At 39.0% G+C, this 20,145-nt stretch overlaps 1 protein-coding gene across 1 annotated transcript; it reads left to right on the forward strand.

Moving 5' to 3' along the window:
- Positions 1-3,525: 3,525 nt before the first annotated feature.
- Positions 3,526-18,280, forward strand: rexo1 (REX1, RNA exonuclease 1 homolog). Its single transcript, XM_044200389.1, has 16 exons — positions 3,526-3,867; positions 5,262-7,165; positions 7,305-7,406; positions 8,381-8,594; positions 8,813-8,961; positions 9,164-9,301; positions 9,578-9,701; positions 9,979-10,104; positions 11,309-11,449; positions 11,571-11,684; positions 11,861-11,934; positions 12,547-12,657; positions 12,976-13,091; positions 13,242-13,380; positions 14,387-14,507; positions 17,079-18,280. Exons 1-16 carry the CDS (start codon positions 3,678-3,680, stop codon positions 17,165-17,167), a joined length of 3,852 nt encoding a protein of 1,283 aa, XP_044056324.1. The 5' UTR covers positions 3,526-3,677; the 3' UTR covers positions 17,168-18,280.
- The last annotated feature ends 1,865 nt before the right edge of the window (positions 18,281-20,145 follow it).

A 20,145-nucleotide genomic window follows, 5' to 3' on the forward strand; every position in this document is an offset into this window, starting at 1 on the left:
TTAATGTTTAAGTGAATGAGCAAAGAAAAGCATAAAATATCAGCACCAATAAGTGTTCTTTATGACTTATTATTGGTTATCATTTTTGATTAATCAAGCCATGAGAGCCCAGGATGTCTTCAGATGTTTTGTTTGACCAACAGTCCAAAACTTAATAGTCAATTTAAAATATTTAAAAAACAAAACAAACAGAAGCAGCAAACCCTCACACTGTGTAGCTGGAACCAGCAAAGATTTGACATGTTTGATTAAACAAGTTAATCAGCTATCAAAACTGTTAATTTTCTGTTAATTGATTAACTAATTGTTTCAGCTCCATATCAATGTATTATCACAGTGATCACATTAATATTTTGTGTCATTACGAGTCCTCTGTTCTTCCCTTTAAACGTTCAATTTGCAGCACTTGACACAGAAATAAAGAACAAGGTTCTCAAATAAAAAAAAAAAAAACTATTGCATAACTTCTATTTCAGCATAGCAAACGTCACAAGGCAGGAGGAAATGAAATGATGCAACAGCAGTGAATTTTCTGTACAATCTCCAGGGAACACGCGTGATCGATGAGTAACTAGACAGGTGTTTGTCTCCCTCTAGTGGAGAGCTCTCACATGTAGAATCACAAACAGAGTGAATCCTCTGTTTACTTATGATCAGTGGTGGAATATAACTAACTATATTTACTCAGCTGTACTTATTAAATTATAAATTCAAGGTACTTACACCTGACTTGAGTATTTCCATTTTATACTTATACTCCAATACATTTGTTTGACAGCTTTAGTTACTTTGTAGGTTACAATGTTTCACACCCTTCCTGTCCAGTGAAAACTCATGTATCCAAATTTGGCTTTGTTTGTTATAAACTGAAAGATAAAGTGTTCCTTTATGGGTTGAGAAAAATCTACTTCTTAAGCAAATGAAACTATTTAAAACCCCTTGGCTGAGCTGGAAAATGAATCGTCACAAAGCTGAAAACAGGACTGTTTAGCTCATGAAAAGTTGACTTTTGGAGAGACGCTTCAAACATATGATGATCTTATTGACCATGATGCATTGCTGTAGATTAAACTACCCAATAGTATGTAAAGTAGTTGAAATTAGCTCATCTACAGCATGAAATGCAACATACACATTAATGCAGCAGCAATACTAATCCAAAAACATCCTTGTGATACTAAGGGTCTGCAAACAAGATCAGTAGGTTTAATGTCTTCCTGTGAACTTTCCTGGATTAATGATTTTACACTTGTAACGCCTTACCAGCTGGTCTACATCTCAAAGCATAAAATAAATAACTGATGTTTTCCCCATTTCATCTTCTCTAAAAGATCAGTAACACAACAGTCAGAAAACAACAGATAAAACAGCAAAGTATTCATGCCCTGAGGTTAATTATAAAATATAAAACTTCACTAAATGTCTGCAATAGGCCTCTCACAGCAGACACTTTGGAAAAAGACAGGTGTTACTAATAACATGAACTGCTGTATTCAGGTGTCCCAGTAAACCATGACAGTGAATCAGCATGCACAATACCAGGACCCTGAAATTGAAACAGCTAAATTAATTAGATTATGTTCACCTGTGCGACATGTCAAGATGCATGTGCAAGATTCAGCACATCCTGTGTTTTAATTAATGGATTTTCAGTGTTTTCTTATTATTCACACCAAATTTAACTGCTTTTATATTTGAGGCTGAGACTCCCGGCTGTAAAACATTCAGCTAAACTTGTATTAAATCTTTTGAATACTCTTTATACTTTCTAAATTATCTAAAGACATGTATTTTAATACCAGGCTACCTCCTACCCATGAAACTGATACATGTTAGGAATGTTTAAATATTTAAATTTGATTTGTTTTACATGCTGAATAATTATTGATTTTCAATTGTAGAAAGAGGAACAAATTAAGGCAGCATGAAATCCAGCTTGATAAAACTCAAGTGCCAAAGGTGTAAGTGATGATAAGAATGATAAGTGAATAAAAACTAAAATAGAAGTAAAAGAAAAAAAGATTACAAACAAAGAAAAGGTAATAATGCAATAACAGCAGTAAAAAAAAAGCACAGGTAAAAAACATATAAACCAAAAGGTGCTTATACATCAGAGGATTATAAAAGAGATTACGAGTGCAACAATTTCAGACATTTCTTGTTTTTAACCAATTTAACAGAGCAGAAATGAGTAATATTTGGCATACCCTTCATTAGTCCTTCTTTGAGTAAAAATAATTGCTCCATTAAAACAGAAACATTTCACTATGTGTCCAAGTCACTGATGCCCTACTCCAAAATAAAACATCTCTGAAGAATAAAGGAGGAGTACTGGATCTGACTTTTGAAAACAAAAGTTTACCAGCTGAAAGAGTGCCAATTACTACGTCACCGATTACCTGCGCAGCGCACCTGAGCATCATGATGATTGGGACTGGGTCTAATTGGATCACGTGACTGTCTGGAGTGCACAAAAAGCCTGAGCACGTGCTAAGTCTAAAGTTTGAGAGTCGAGCTGGAGGTAGGTATCATGGCGCATTTTAGGAAGCAGGTGTCAAGTTTATTATTTTATTTATTTTTTTCCATGTCAGGACGTGTGGGATTTTCATAACTAGGAACAAAGAAATTAAGGGTAGTGTAAAATAGTTACATATTTTTCTTAAACAGACACAAAAGCAATATTAAATTTTTATTTTGGAGAAAAATATGTAACTTTTTTTATATTTAACTTTTAGTAGCCTTAATATATAAAAAATCGTTAAAGTGTTTGTTTCAAGTCAAAGCATTTAAGAAAAATGGATAATGTTATTTTCTTCTTGGCAGTCCAAGCACGTGCTCAGGCAAAACGTGATTTCAAATTAATTGATCCGTTTGACACTTAAAAGAGTAGTTCGACATTTTGTGAAGTGTCTTATTCCTATTTTTAGCTTATCGTTTATTCGCAGCAGTCTTTAGCTCCAAAGTTGAAACAAAAACATACCAGTGTCCTGAGTTAGTTGAGAATAATATTTCCCGAAATGTCGAACTATTACTTTAAATTGTTAACAAATTGCATGTATGGACAATTCTTACTTTCCTTCCCAGGCCATTTGACCCGAGGACAACTTGTCAACGGATACCTGTGAAATAAAACGTTGAAACACTTGTCTCATTTATTTTGCAAAGCGGGCTGAGCCTCCTTACAAACCACAATTTCACTATGAGGAGCACGTGCAGGTGTTCTAATTAACACACGGGTGGTTTTGCAGAAGGCCGGCAACGGAAAAAACGGAATAAAGTTGAAAGGAGAGAAACGTAAATGTCCACGAACTGCTGTATTAGCGACTGAGAATCACCCATCACACGTTAAGAGCAAATGTGTGGTTCACAAGTAGAAATAGTACAGGCTTTCTTTCGCTAACTGGTGTGAGGTTTGGGAGCAGAAAGCGTTAACGTTATATCTTCCCGTTCAAAGTTAACGGTTCACGATTCTCTGTGACGTCAAGGAGCGCGACACGTGTGAACTCACGCGAGATTTCAGCCCCCGCATCCCCCCCCTCGACCAATCCAACATGGCGCCGTAGGGACGTTGTTATTGTTCCGTCGCTCCGACAAGCTTTTGCAGTACGACGAATATTACAAAGGAAAAAAAAAGACCGAACGTGTTCATGCGGGCATGAGAGTAACATCTGGAGATAATGCTAAGATCCACCGGCTTCTTCCGAGGGATTGACTGTCCGTTTTACGCGGAGTACAGCGAGGGCAAAGGAAGCAGAAATGGGTGCAACAGACCGTACTGTCACTTCAGGCACAGCCAGCAGAGACGGTCGTCCTACGGAGCTCCAGCAGATGTTAAAAAGCAAAGAGACCTTCACTCCGCACAGAAAGGTGCTGAGTATTATTTTATTAAATCCAGAATTGACTTGAATACTTCGCTCGCAGAGTAGGTAGCGAGGACGTGTGTGGACTGGACCAAGGTGTTGAAAATGTGTCGAAACGAGCTAACGAAACCAATAACTGTGTAAAATGACTTTCTGTTGACGTTAGTGGCACTGTGCAAATAACCACTTCAGTCCCGTTTCCCTATGGCTGCTGTAAACTGAGGTAATTAATTGCTAGGAAGTACTAGATAAACTGTATGGAGCCCACACAGGGAAATTGAAGTGTGAAAGCAACAGAAGTACAGATGCATACTGTTCAGTAATTGTGAAAAAACAATACTATATGCACTAGGTACATCTGCTATATACAAAACGAAGGTACCAGATACTGTATACACCTACACTAAGTGCATTGAGACAATAGTTACAGATAAAGTAAGGAGATAAAGTTGTAATTGGAAAATCTATACAAAAAATTGCACTTGAGGTAATGGAATCAGGTGGAGCATAAAGTGTCCTGTGTCTGCAGGTAGCAGCGTTACCAGCAGTAAAATACAGTTATTGCACTTGTAGCAGCAAACCAAAGTGTGTGTCTTACAATACGAAGGCAGGATTACAGAAGGTGAACAGTTAGGTAGTGGGATTGACGTATAGTCCAGTAGTTGTTTTTCTGCTGAGTAAATTCCCCTTGAAGAACAATATTCAAGTTGTCCTCCTGGATTTTTTTGTTGCCACCCAGAGAGTTGTCTCTTCTTATCATCCCAAGAGAGTCCTCAATATAAAATTAATCCATAGACTTAGCTTGTTACAGTAGCATATATTGTGGCGTATGTTTTTGCATGTTTTTTTTTTTTAAAGATTGAAGTTTGATCTTCATTTCATGTGATGACACCTGCATTGTCTATTTAACTCTCTGTGGCTAACTACATCCTCTGAGGAAGACCTTGAGATGTGATGGAAAGTAGGGATGCACCGATCCAACGTTCTCTTTCCTGGTACTGATTCTAATACCTAAACTCAAGGAGTCTGCCGATACCAATTCTCTCATTTTCCTAAATTTCTAATCTGTATAACAGCTACCTCACTGCATGGAACCATTTGGATAAATAAGACAATACAGTACATTATGCTCCAGGGTTTGCTGTGGCACTAAAATTGAGTGAGTGGCCTTTTGTCACTGAATGAATGTAACTTAAAGCATAAACACTGACTTTTATAATTCCAGTGACAAAGAAACTGTTGTAATGTGGATCGGTCACATTAGGGCCGATGCTCAGTAAGGTCAGTATTGTGGCAGACCGGATTGATGCATTCTCAATTGAAAGCCCCTGAAAAGCTAGTAAGTGGACCTTTTATTATTCTATTGGCCAGTTTTATTAAGACTGTCTTGCATCCCTGCAGATCAAGGTTATGATCCCTTCAACCCAGAAGTTGTGAGGCCTGAGGAGCAGCAGAATGGAAAGCCAGCTGCCTCAGGAGACCTCAGTGGTGCTCTGGAACTGGTCAACAAGGCCATCGAGGAGGTCCGGAGCGAGGTGGAGAGGGAGAAGAAGAAGCTCTCTCGGATTGGGGATGAACCATACAATCCCAGCAGGAGTACCAATTTGTCTTCATCTGATGTTGTTAAAAGTAAAACACCACCTTCACACATGGCCTATGACCCTGGGAGTTATCAGATGACATTGGGAGGTTATAATCCCACCCCTGGCTGCAGCAAGTATACTTTGGATTCAGACAACCAGGGGAACAATAGTAACTCCATGGAATATGTTCCTTCTTCAGTGAAAAAGCCTCCATCTCGGACACACACACACCAACTCCCCTCTCCTCCCCCCAGTCCAAAGTACTCCAACAGCACATCCTCCTCTAAGTGTAAATACACTGTGGACATTTCAAAACCATCTACAGATATGGAGTATGACCCGCTGTCCAACTACGCGGCAGGAATCACAGTGAAACGCAAGAGGGACAAGTGTGCACAAGCTGTTAAGACGATGGGAAGGAAGACACACAAATTACCAGGATCAGATATGTCAGATGAGGAGTGTGTTGTAGCTGTGAAAAAAACACGACAGCAGAGTGTAGATTCAAAGAAATACACTTTCTCTAACTCTGATGGGGAGAGCTCTGGAACAGAGTATCGACCCACGTCACTTAGTAATCTCCAGCGGAGAAAAGGCAACAGTGGGTCACTTTGGGATGCTGTGGGGAAGGAGAGAAAAGAGAGAACTGAAAGTTTGCTTAATGCACTGACACAGAGAAATAAAGAGGACTTGGCAGGGGACTCGGACGTCCCGGAAGATATTAAACGAAAGGACAGCCTAGAGAAAAAGAAGGTGGCTAGTCGAACTAGTCATGAGAAAAGTGGCAAATCTGAGAAAGTGCATAAACTTGAAAAGGAAGTAAACAAAACAACTGGTAGTAAGAGTAGTAGCAGCAGCAGCAGTAAAGACAAAGGGTCAATGAAGAACTCAAACCAGGACTCTGCAAAGAAAGAGAACAAGAGTCATGGAAAAAGAGATGATAGGAAAAACACAGTTAAGGTTAAGACATCTGATAAAGTTCAGAGGGAAGTAAGAGATGAAAAGAGAAGTGATGGTAAGGTCAAAGCTGTGGGAAAAGTAAAAACAGACTCAAGCAAACGAGATAAAGATACAGAAAATGGTGCAAGGGAAAGCAAGAAACCCAAGATATCAGACAAGGAAAAGGAACTCAGCAGGTATAAGGACCGCCAACACAAAAATGGTAAACTTGATAGCAGTAAAAGAGAAAAGGATGTAAAGAAATTTAGTAAAAGCAGTTCTAGTAGCGCGAGCAGTAGTAGTAACAGTAAAGGTAGTTCTGCAAACAGTAAAGATAAGGTGAGGCAAAACATCAGCTCATCAAATGGGAAAAGACTTGAGGACAAACGGCGAAGTCTGAGTCTCAGCCATGCTGATCTGTTTGGAGATGAGAGCCCAGAGGAGGCCGAACCGATAGAGGTGGATGATGATGATGATTACGACGACGACGACGACGAGGAACCCGAAGAAGTGCTGGTGAGAAAATCTGCTGATGCTTTAAAGAGGGGACGTCTGAACAAGAGGAAAGCGTCAGAGCTGACTCCGTCTTCCACTGACGATGAGGATGACGGTGGTGTGGAGGGCAGCAGGCCAGGTAAGGACGAGGTTGATGCTGTTGGATTCGACTTTTCTAGTTTCCAGGACGATCTGGACTTTGACTCAGATCCCATGGAGGAGTGTTTGCGGATCTTTAATGAATCCAAGGAAGTGAAGAGGGAAGACAAGGGAAGGCAAACTAAACAGGTATTTGTGTTTCTTTCTCGCCATACTTTTGCACTTTAGTTGTCTTTTTCACTTACTACATACTGTTTTTTTTATTAGTCATATTATGCAAATGCCAGTTGGTGGGATTTAATTAACATGCTATGTTGTGCTCTCTCAGCCCTCTAGGGATTCAGAGGACGAGAAAAGCACAGAGAGCACTTTAACCACTCTCTTTCCCGGTCAAAAGAAGAGAGTCTCCCATTTTGTTGCCAAAGGAAATGTAAGTTTGTAGCCTTCTCCGTCCCACAGTGCTGTCACAAGGCAAATTTAAGTCAGTCAGTCATGAACACACAATATCTCTGCCTGTGTTGTAAAACATTATCGCAGGATACAGTAATTCAGAACATCATTTTGTACAAATCATGTTTGTTTACAAAACAGTAACTGTTTAAAATAAGTACAAATTCTGTTACCATGACAACACAACTTTATCACCAAAGTAATGTACAAAATTAACACACAGTGGTAAAGTAACAGCATTCAATTGTGCATCAAATAAGTATTATGCCATGGAGAATCCTCAAGCCCTTTCGGTAAGAAGCAGTTTTATTTCCACTTAAACTCAGTCACTCTGTTGAAAACTTGTACAGTTGTGGTTGACTCTGTATGACTCTGCGTTGGAAACTGACTTCCTGTCCTTGCAAGCATGTACATGGGAGCCAAGGTAGGGAGAGCATTGTGACATTGTCATCATAGGTAGTGCTGTTAGGTACTTTAGGAAGCCTACACAGTTACATTAGAACAAACAAGGAAGTAAACACTGAAAGAGCTATGAAAATGTTGGTGCAGCAAGGGTGGTGTTGGGGATTTCCACCCGTACAGGTTGTAGCATCTAAATACACCATCTGCTTTGACAGGAAGCTATCTGTTTCCTAAACAGTCAGCTGATATATTCACCTTTATAAGGATGCTTTCGACGACACAGCCTTTCTGGGCTATGCTGTCTATGGCAGCTTCATTAAAGACCCAGTCTGTAGTTTGTTTTTTTGTTTTGTTTTTTGGGCCATGTAAATTCGAGGTATATTCACATGAGTTGAAGTTATAGATTGAAAATCAGTATTTTGTATGTTTGATAACTAATAATAAATTAACTGTTTATTAGCTAATAATTATTAAACATAGTGCAGCATCATACTTTCCGTATTAAGAACAAAGTGGTCACTTTTTAATAAAACGTGCTTCTGTTTTTATCAGACTGACGCACCTTCAAAAAAAAATGTGATGCGGCCGTACAAGAGACTCACAGCCCAGGAGGTCTGCTACCAGCGTATGCAGATGGCACAGCAGCAAGCTGCTCAGCTTTCTGCTTCAGTCAAAGCTGATCCACAGAGCTCCAGCGCCAGCTTTTCTGGAGAGAGGAAGAGAATAGCGCACCGCCCCAACCCACAGATAACATCCTCTAAAACAAGTACGAGTGCCTCCACTACCTTATTTTGTAGCAGGATTCAGCTTTTGTTTTTATTTTTACATAATCATATCTGCTTTCCCCTGATCATGTCTTGTTATGTTAAAGTGAAACCTTAAGTAGATATCATGGCCTCATACTCTCTTCTCAGATGGGTAGAAATGGAACTATTTCGACTGTTTAAGTAGAAAGTCACATGTACAATGTGTGTGTCTGACTAGCTCCTGCAGATGTTACACCAGCTGCCAGTCGAGTGTTATCCCCCAGCCAGACCCATCAGACTGTCAAGGCCCAAACCACCGCTGGCATCTTGTCCAAGACCGTGTCCACTGTCATGCAGAAGAGGGTGGCGCACACACCCACCATGAAGGTATCCACATGCCACAAAATCCATAAAATTTCATGCTGTTGATTGTTTTTCTGAATATTTGTTTTGTATTTTGTCTGCACATCCTTGCATAACCATCATGATGTACTAGCAGAGGTGGGCCGCCTCTCTTAAGAGAAATATTTGCTTAATCTCTAGGATGTGTTTTACTGTTAGTGTTCTCTTTCTCTTTTGATTTTTTCAGAGTGGTTCAATGAAGCGCCCCATCATCCCCACTGAGTTTGGGGCCAAAGTTCCCACCAACATCCGCCAGCGCTACCTCAACACTTTCATAGATGAATGTGTCAAATTTTGCCAATCAGAGGACGTTGCCTTCCAGATGGTATGAATAACACCCAGTTTTCGCTAATTGCACCCAGAGCTGGTTGATGTTTTTTTATTGTTTATCAGACATTTCTTCTGTCCCAACATACCTAATACCTAGCCAAGCTTATAAACCATGTATAGTTTTGAAAATGTGTCAATGAAGATGGTTCTTCATGAATAAGAACGCTACAGGCTCTAATCACACCCTGGTCTTGAATGCAAAGGAGATTCAATAAGTGCTTCAGTTGAACAAGCTGTGGTTTTGACAGTGACAGAGGTTTTACTGTTTCAGGCCCTTGATGAGGAGAAACTTGTGTATGAGCGCAGTAGCAGCAAGAACATCTACCTCAATGTCGCTGTCAACACTCTGAAGAAGCTCCGCTCCAAGAGCAGCTCCTGTGCATCGCCTGTCACCAGTATGTCACCTCAGTCCTTGTACAGAGTAACATGCAGTATGTTTGTTTACATGCATGAACAAAAACCTACACACAAAACTAAGGACTGCATGTGCTAGATGTGCCAAATACATTATATCATATCATTATGATACACTGCACAATATCATATCAGTTTATGTCCTCACATGTGCAAATATGAACATGAAAAATAGTTTCCAGCCTTTGACCAGAATTTTGATGGTTGTATTCGGTGGATAGACTACATTTCTATGTGTTTGTGTGTGTTTTTCTGCAGAGGACCCAGGGTCAGTTGCGAACAGGAGGGCCCAGTCCCACGAGGAAGTTCTGGGAGGTCGTCTTGCTGCTACAACCAGCTTCACTGTCAACAGGATGGGTAAACAGCAGGAGGAGAAACTCATTGGTATGGGACAAGTTAGATTTTTCTTTTACTCTGTACTCAGCTAACTCCCACAGAGGGCCACAGTCAAGATGACAAGAAGTAGCATGTTTTCAGTGTTTTCAGTTCTCCTTCTCTAGAATTGTTATTGAACATATTTCCTGAATATATTGTTTTCATGTCATTCCCATTTTTCTTCAGTCACCTGATCAGATCCCCGAAAACATAAAAATGCAGATTATACCACTGATAAAATCTAAAAGCCAAGAGAAGAAAAAAGAAAGAGAAAAATTAGAAAATACTGAAATAATCTCGTGCGTCAAGTAGAGACTTGTGGACTTTCGTTTACTCTTTACTACTTTACTGTGATGTGTTGAGTCAGTTTACAGTAACAGTGAAACTGTTCAAATAACCACATGACAACCTCCTGTTCTGTTTATGGCAAACTCCCTGCCCCATGACCTGACATCAGAGGGAATATGTTTACATGACTGTAGTATTGCTCAAAGAACTGTTGACTGGTGTGGTTAACAGGAAATTAATTGATAAATCCTTCAAGTCATTTATCAAGTAAAAATACCAAACATTTGCTGGTTACAGCAGCCTTTTCAAAGGCACATTTTAATGTCATTATTAACTGAAAACGAGAGCTGAAACGATTAGTCCATCAACTGAAAATTAAAGCAACGTTTTTGCCAAGTATTTATTTGGAGCAGAAATGCGTCTTCAGTGTGAGGATTTGCTGTTTTTTCTCATCTTAGATGATAGTAAACTGAATGTCTTTTGGTTTTGGAGTGTTGGTCAGACAAAAAAAGGAAATTTGGATGGGCATTTTTCACAATTTTTTGATGTCAATCCATAATAAAAAAGGAAAATAATGAAATAATAATGAAAATAATCATTAGTTGCAGCCCTTGATTATTGTTGTTTATACTTAATTGAATTAATTTTGTCAGTGTATAACAGGAAAACAGTCTGTAACCTTTTAAGCCAACTGGTCAAAGCCCACAACATTTAGCAGGTTGTGTTGAAGGTTTCTTGCAACATACGTATGTCTCTCCACATGCAGAAATATTTATGGTCAGCTTGTCTGAGTAAAAAACAAACAGCATAAATCTGCCACGCGCACTGTCTCCATCTTCTGTTTCTTCACATTTTCAGCGTATGTTGTATTACATCATTGCTTAAAGACAACATTTGTTTTACTTGTTGCTCTGTCTCACTGTAGGAGCCACACTGTACAGGAAGCTGAAGGCGTACATGATGACGGAGGAGCAGCTTCAGGAGCACGGATACCCGAGAACGAACCCTGAGGCTCCCGGCAAAGCCGTCATATACAACCTCCCAGAGAAAAAGGCCATTTCAGACCGTGAGTGACCCCACAGCTCTCGCACCCATTTCTAATGGCCAGTACTACATTATATTAACATTGGTATATGTGGTCCAGCAATTATTCGACTTTCAGCTGACACTCTGTAATGTTTTTCCAGCGCTCAACAAGATATGCTGTCGATGTGGAGCAGAGTATAAGATCAATGTCAATGGCAACTGTATACGGAAAGAGGAATGTAGCTTTCACTGGGGACGATTGCGGAGACATAAAGGTAACTTTGTTTTCATTTATTGAATGTAAAGTGTTAATAAACATCAATATTATAAATGCACATTTTGGACTTTTTTGTCTTGTAATTCATACTGCCAAATCTAACTCCCTCTCCCCCCTCTTTTTTTATTTACCTCTGTCTCTGTCCGACTCGTTCTGCCCTGTCTTCTCTGTCAGTCGCTGGAGGCTGGGAGACCAACTACAGCTGCTGTGCTGCAGCTGTGGGCACGCCAGGTTGCCAGGTTTCCAAGGTATCATCCTTTTTTCAAGCCAACAGCTATTAGTTTTTCTTCTTTGCATTTTATGGAAGTCAAATATATGGGCTGTCATGGCTTAGTGGGCTAATGTAGACATAAAATGGGGCATTTCGAAAGAAAAACTACTTTCAAACATAAAATTGAACAATGTAATATAAGAAAAGCTAATGGAGGAAGTTTAAAGGGTAGTGACGTTCATAATGTTTGGTTGTTGTTAAAACTGGTAGAGATGTTAATTTTCTTATGTATCTGTCAAAAAACCTTGAATATTTGTTTTATATATCTTATTTACTGGTGCTATTTTTGTCTGACAATAGACTAATAATCATTAACCCACTGTCTTTCCGCTTCAGGGATATATATCTTTTTCTGGGATAGGTTTATGGCATGTCTTACAATATCAGAATTCAGTGTGTCGGGTAACTTTAAATGCTTAGCTGTGTCTTTTTACTGGCTGTATTCCTGAACACTACAAACTGCCAATCAAGCACTTCCAGGATAACTTACAATAAAACTTCCCTCTTACTTGTTTTGAAGTTATTTTCTGCACTTTTTAAACATGTTTGATAAACATCCCCAGACTTAAAACATTTCATATTCCCACAGCAACATGTTCAGGACGGGCGTAAAGAGTCATTTGATGGCTACGTCACAACGTTCAGTAAAGCTCTCCCACCAGATGGCAATGGAGGGGTATTTGCTTTGGACTGTGAGATGGTGAGTCAGACAGAGGTTTTGTATCTACGGAAAAACTCTGATCTAAATGCACAACTGGCCTTAAACAGCAATCGTGTGTGTGTGTGTGTGTGTTTGATTTAAGATTTGATTTATTTTAGGCCAGTTTAATACACATGGGACATGGAGAGTCACTCAGTGCTGATTCATTTGTTACAGCATGGGTAAAATTAAGATAAAATTAATAATTTGTCACTTTTACTATACAGTTGTGCTGTACTTTATGTCCTTATTCCAAACTTATATTATATTTTGTATTCAAAGTCACATAGACTTGTGTTTTTCTCTCCTCTGAAACAGTGTTACACAAGGCAGGGCCTGGAACTGACGAGAGTGACAGTCATTGACTCTGAGATGAAAGTCATCTACGACACATTTGTCAAACCTGAAAGCAAAGTGGTTGATTACAACACACGGTGAGTTTGTCTCACTTGACACTGTGAGGGTTGTGTTGCTATTGAGTTTAACTGGTAATGAAAGCAATTGTCAGTTGTCTTAAATATGTCTTTGAAACAGTCATAGTATTCTAAAGGCAGTATACGTATATGTTGTATGTTATCTCACAGATTTTCAGGTGTGACGGAGGAGGACTTGGAGAACGTCACCATCAGTCTGAGAGATGTTCAGGCAGTGCTGCTCAGTATGTTCAGTGCTGAATCCATCCTCATAGGACACAGTCTGGAGAGCGACCTGCTCGCTCTGAAGGTACCGTGACTCGTCAATAATCTTCAAGACTTTTTATTTGACGCTTTTGAGAAGCTTGCAAATGATTCATACAATGTTAGCTTTTTCAACAATACCGTTATTGTCACTCTCTGCTGCCTGTTACTGATGTGATATCAGATATGCTTTGGTGACAAACAAAGAAATGTCTCCTTATCAGTCAGTTTGCACCACACCTTTATTTTCTCTTCACTTCCCACGAAAAATTGTGAATTGTTTGAATTGATTACGTATAAGCATGATTTAATGCATGTATTAGGCAAGATTTTTATTGTAAAAATATTACATGTGTAGCTGTGACACAGAGGAGGGTGTGTATTGTCCCATGAAAGGTCCAGTGTGTAGGATTTAGTGGCATCTAGCGGTGAGGTTGCAGATTGCAACCATCTGATAACCCTTCCCCTCACCCTCCCGTTCCAAGCGTGTAGGAGAACCTACGATGGCCGCTAAACTTGCAAAAAATGTGAAAGGCCATATCTAGAGCCAGTGTTTGGTTTGTCCGTTCTGGGCTACTGTAGAAACATGGAGGTGCAACATGGCGGACTCCGTGGAAGAGGACCCGATTCCTATGTAGATATAAAGGGCTCATTCTAAGGTAACGAAAACATAATGATTCTTATTTTCAGGTGATTATACACTAATGAAAACATACTTATAAATATTATATTCCATTATTGCCAATAGCTCCTCCTAAGTGTTACACACTGGACCTTTAATACTGTTAGTGGCAGAGGAAATGATTATTCAAAATACAGTATCACAACATGATGTACAGTCTCTAGAAGTGTATGATTAAACTTTTTCCCATGGTCTAGTGTTAAAAAAGCAAACAAAAATCGCAATAAATTGTAATATCAAATCACAATACTTAAGAATCACAATACCTATCGAAGTATTATGATAGTATCTAATCGAGAGATAAGCATGTCGTCCCAGCCCTAATGTAATGCTCTCTCTGTCCTTTTCTTTCTGTCTCTCTTGCTTCCAGCTAATCCACAGTTCAGTCGTAGACACGTCCATCGTGTTCCCTCACCGCCTCGGCTTGCCCTACAAACGTGCCTTGAGGAACCTGATGGCCGACCACCTCAAACGCATCATCCAGGACAACGGTGGGAAAATCACACAACTCGCAGCAAGCTGTATTGTTGCTTTTTACAAGAGTTGTTATAAACATGTATCATTATCCATTACTTTTTGTGCTGACATATTAGTTTGCCAAAAAATGATAGCACTGCAAACATCCAATATGTGTTATTTCACAATATGACATTATTAATGCTTACAGGTTTAGTTGCATCCAGGCATTAAACAGGTAGATGTTGTTCTAACTAGTGACAGCAAAGCTCTGAGGCATTTTAAACTAATGTGTATGAAAATAATCTTCTAAATTATGACATTGTTAGGATTTAAATAAGTAAACTGTCTTAAAGCATTTCATCCGCATATTTCGTCATATTCCGTCATATTAACATGGCCCTAGTTACACAAACAGACCCTCTCTTCTGCATCCTGAGCACATTTATGCCCTGGAGCATAATTACATAATCTCCATTTGTAACCGACTCCTGTCAAATTCCATGTCAACAACTAAAGATTGACTGATTGATTGATTGTCGGCATCAGTTAATCTTTAGTTGTTGAGCACATTTCATTGAAGCATAGCCTGTAGATTTACAGACCTGTCAAGTTAACATTAATAATCTCAAACAAAATGACTGAAGTCAAGTTTATTTGTATAGCCCGATATTGTATAAAATGTTTTAATGGGCTTTATAGGCCCACAGCAGCTCTATTTCATTCACCAAGGCCTTACTCTATTAAGAAGTCGGGGCAAAAACCTTTGGAGAAAAAGAAAAACATTTAAAAAAAACTTTAGGAGAGGTAGTTCAAAGAGAGATACCTCCTCATTTGGATGTCCTGGGGGTACAATAGGAGCTGTAGATGGGAAAACGGCAATGTTAGTAGAAATACAAAATACAGCACTGGTTCTAACAGTAGGGTTCTTACAGGTCAATAATAGTAATGTAGTAAATCCTGATGTCCAATAAAATAAATCCTAGGAATGGGTCCAGTTCACTCACTCATGAAATTAAACTGAATAAACTGATAAATATGTATGTCTGGTGCATCACATCCAGAGGAAGCCTGTATCTTATAAATGTGTCTTATATCTGCTGGTGACATGGATGTAGTGCAGACCGCACTACATCCATGTCACCAGCAGATGTCACTCATGCACACTGTGTCAACTGAAGCCTGAGTGTTAAACCCATGTTTAGTGCAGTTTTTTCCTCCATCACTACTAATGATGTGCTCCTCTGTCAGTGTCAGAGTCAAAGATTCCTGCAGACGCAGCATTGTCTTTGGGAAACTTAACATTCCTTTCTCATCTCTTCGTCTCCACATCTGTCAACCTTAAAGGGACAGATCACCCCAAAATCAAAAATACATATTTTTCCTCTTACCTGTAGTGATATTTATCCATCTAGAATATTTTGGTGTGAGTTGCAGAGTTTTGGAGATATCGGCCGTAGAGATGTTTGCCTTTTTTGAAACGCCAAAAACACCCCAAAAACATTTGAAAAACTCAACAGCAATGTCTCTTCAGAATGACCAGGTTACTCAAGATAGTGAGTATTATTGTGAGCAGTTTCATGTAGGAACTATTTTCTTTCTACCAATAGTTCTTACATAAAACTGCTCACAACAAGGTCTGTGGATTATCTTGAGTAACCGGGTCATGATTTCTGAAAAGAGACGTTTCTGTTTTTCGAATGTATTTTTTGGCGCTTTGAGCACCACAAGCCGAGAGCCATATAGTCCCATAATATTCAAAAAAAGCAGACATCTCTACGGCCGATATCTCCAAAACTCTGCAACTCACACCAAAACAATCTAGATGGATAAATAGCACTACAGGTAAGAAGAAAAATTTATTTTTGATTTTGGGGTGAACTGTCCCTTTAACAGAGCCATAAGCTGGTTATATCCTCAGGGGAGACGATGTTTCTTAATGACTTTGGTGATGCCCTGACTTTTCCTCCAGCGCCACCATGAAGTTGATATTTATGGTTTTGAGTGAAATGTCTCGACAACTATTGGATAGATTTTCTATGAAATTTGGTACAAACATTCATGTCTCTCTTAGGATGCATTGAACTTTGCTGATCGTTTAACTTTTGTTCCAGCGCCATCATCAGGTCGAAAAAGCAATTTGTCTAATTCTTTGGTTTCTGACCAAATACCTGCAAAACTAACGCCATTCCCATCAGCCTCAGCTGTACTTTGTGTTTAGTGCTGATTTATCAGATGTTAGCATGCTAACACGCTAAACTAAGATGGTGAACATGGTAAACATTATACCTGCTAAACATCAGCATGTTAGCATCATCATTGTGAGCATGTTAGCATGCTGATGTTAGCATTTAATGCAGTACAGCCTCACAGAGCCGCTAGCATGGCTATGGACTCATCTCCTTAACATCATCCTTAACAACACAACATTTTTTTTCATTGATTCATATTGTGTGCTGTTTTCAGATTACTAGAAGGTTACCATTTATCTGTATTAATCTAATAGAAACTGTCCTGTACTAATGTAGCTTTTTACATGTTCAGCGCTGCAGTGTTCAGGTAAAAAAAAAAGAAGTAATTTCTGTCATTTGTTCATGTGTTTCCAGTGGAGGGCCACGACTCGAGCGAAGATGCATCTGCCTGCATGGAGCTGATGATTTGGAAGATCAAGGAGGATGCAAAGGTCAAAAGATGACCTCTGACCCCTCTACTCCACTTTTCTCCGTTCAGCTTTTTGCCTTCATGTTGGTTGCAGGGAGACAGATAAGTTCAGCAGGCCTGCACCTGCTCCCAGAGAGTTAAGGTCAGAGTTTCGGGGAGGGAGGGATGATTCAGCACAGTTGGAAGTTTTCAGCAGAAAAAGAGCCTACTGTCGTTGCTACCTACTGGACTGAATAAGAGAACTGCCAGTCCCTTCAAAGCAATAGAAGCCCAAATTAACAGTGTTTTCATTTGCTTGTTGGTATTTCAGTTCTAAATAATGTTAGTTAAAATGTATTTCTGTTTATTTGAGCAGTGTCTGTTAAGGCCTCAAACAATTTATGAATAAAACCTTTCTATAGAAGAACTACTTAAAATGCCAGGACATTGTCCGCTGAACAATGATGATTAATATGATATTCATGCCAGGCTGTATCTTCAGCCTAAATTGCACTATAGAAACGCTCTTGTTGTATAGGGCCCAAGTCTGAGTACCTCTGTGTTATAAAGCATTCACTTCTAATGAATAACACATTACTTGTTCTTAGTTACACTTGAGTGCATTTATGTCTAGTCTGTCGAACATTGCTATGTAAATGCACTTGTGTTTTTCACATTGCACCCCGTCACTGATGCTCTGTTGAAGGTGCGACTCTTATCGAGTTGTTTCTTGGCCTCTCAAACCTGACTAATCCTATAATACTTGATCTTATAAAAGACCCTCAGCAGAAATGTGAAGTCTCTGCTACCTACTTATTTGGTATAGTTGATGGAATATATCACTGTATTTTATAGTCCAGACAAAATACTGACTATATCCACAACTGTCTCTGTGTCATGTGCACTGCATGAAATAAAACAACAGGAATCATTGTGATAGCAGGTATGATATGTTATTCCTCCATAAAGACAAAATTAGGTTCAGTATTGTTGAATTAGGCCTGGGTTATTAATTACAGACAATTATCATTTAGTGAGTACCAGCTAACCTGTGCTGTTTTATGTTGAAAACGACGAGTTCTGTACATACGCTGTAAGCAGTTTCCTTTTGTATTTGTTAATTTTTTGTTGTTTATCTTTTTCTATTAAAAGGTATTAGTTAAAAGAAGATGTTGCTATTTCTATACATCTCAACAGTCCATATACCTGCACAACAGTAGTGGAATGTAACTAAGAAGATTTACTGAAGTACTGTACAATTTTGAGATATTTGTACTTTACTTTAGTGCTTCCATTTAATGCTACTGTATATTTGTACACCACTATTTTCAGAAGCAAATATTGTACTTTTTACTGCACAACATTTATCTGACTGCTTTAGTTACTGTTTATTTGGCTCAGTAACTAAAAAACGTAAGTTCCCCTGCTGCCTTAAAAATGTGAGTTAACTGAACTTAGGTTTGAAGAGTCAGTTCTTCATCTGATAGAAGAACTTATAGCTGCTCCTGTTTTTTCTTTAGAAACTTAATATGAAGAGTTAAGTGAAAAACTTGAAATTGATAAAACTTACTTTTACTTTTGATACTTAAAGCACATGTTGCTGATGATACTTTCAGTACTTTTACTTGTAATGGGAGTATTTTTACAGTGTTTTAATGCTACTTCCACCTCTGCTGCACAAATAGTTTTTGACAGTGTGACAGCTTTTTCCTCAGTACAGTGCCGGGCCTCTTGCAGTCTATATGTCCCCTTAACAGCAGGTGCAGCGGCCGTAATTCGCCTTTCTTCAGCAGATGTGTAAATAGGAAAAAATGGGAGAGAAATGCTAAACTGAGAGGCCCATCCTTTCTTCGGTGTGTTTGCCTGTTAAGCTCCTCCCGTCACATGTCAGCATGCATTTCCCCAGGCCGGGCCACAGACCCCAGGTATTAAAAGAGCCAGTTAGCTGAGATCAATACCTACACAATGTTCCAGTGACGGAGGGGGGCTTCCTAGTGTTTATTGAGTGTTGCAGAGATTATGAACATGTGGAGAAAAGCAGCTTAGAAGGGTCGTCTTCATTATCAAATTCGATCAGTGCCCCTCTCTTTCTCTCTTCCCTGTGATCACCTTTGACTAGTGGGGGTCACGAGGGGGAAGCTGCAGGCCGGGGCTCCAAAAACGGACCCCATGCGGAGAGATAGAAAGCTGCATTATCTCAGCGAGAGCCAGAGCAAAGAAACACTTTACTGCCTACATCCTGAATAGACTGAAACCATTAGTCAATTTATTGATTAGCCGATATACAGAAAAATAATCTGCAACTATTTTGATAATCGATTAATCATTAAAATCATTTAATGATTAACTGAATATATTTGGGTTTTGGACTTTTAATCGGACAAAACATGACATTTGAAGTTGGAGCCAAAACTGTCACAATTCAAGTGACTTATTTTGTCCGACCATCAGCCCCAAACCCAAAGATATTCAGTTTACTATCATATAAGACAAAGAAAAGCAGTCTTTTATTCACTGTAATCCATGTATGTGTAAGTTGATCCTCTATGAGCAGGATAACTCCTTTTAAGCGGTTTTAAACACTATAGGAGGGACTCAAATCCAGTAACTTCTCATTTACCTCTGCACCTAAGTCTTGAATGCAGTAAATCCTCAAATTAAAGAAGCTGGAACCTGCAGATGGCATTTTTTATTTAAAAATGACTAAAATGATTAATCAATCATCAAAGTAGTTGCCAATTAATTTGACAAACTGTTGTCAGTGATGTGACTCAGCCTTTTTGTCTTTTATTCACTGTAATCCATGTATGTGTAAGTTGATCCTCTATGAGCAGGATAACTCCTTTTAAGCGGTTTTAAACACTATAGGAGGGACTCAAATCCAGTAACTTCTCATTTACCTCTGCACCTAAGTCTTGAATGCAGTAAATCCTCAAATTAAAGAAGCTGGAACCTGCAGATGGCATTTTTTATTTAAAAATGACTAAAATGATTAATCAATCATCAAAGTAGTTGCCAATTAATTTTCTGTCA

The sequence above is a fragment of the Siniperca chuatsi genome, linkage group LG6 (assembly GCF_020085105.1).
Source record: "Siniperca chuatsi isolate FFG_IHB_CAS linkage group LG6, ASM2008510v1, whole genome shotgun sequence".
NCBI classification, from domain to species: Eukaryota; Metazoa; Chordata; class Actinopteri; order Centrarchiformes; family Sinipercidae; genus Siniperca; species Siniperca chuatsi.

What these genes read in the sequence shown, in the direction of transcription:
- rexo1 (XM_044200389.1), top strand. Translation starts at nt 3,678, where the DNA reads ATGCTAAGATCCACCGGCTTCTTCCGAGGGATTGACTGTCCGTTTTAC. An exon ending in GTGGTTGATTACAACACACG is followed by an intron (nt 13,092 to 13,241) that starts GTGAGTTTGTCT and finishes GTTATCTCACAG; the next exon opens with ATTTTCAGGTGTGACGGAGG. An exon ending in ACGCATCATCCAGGACAACG is followed by an intron (nt 14,508 to 17,078) that starts GTGGGAAAATCA and finishes ATGTGTTTCCAG; the next exon opens with TGGAGGGCCACGACTCGAGC.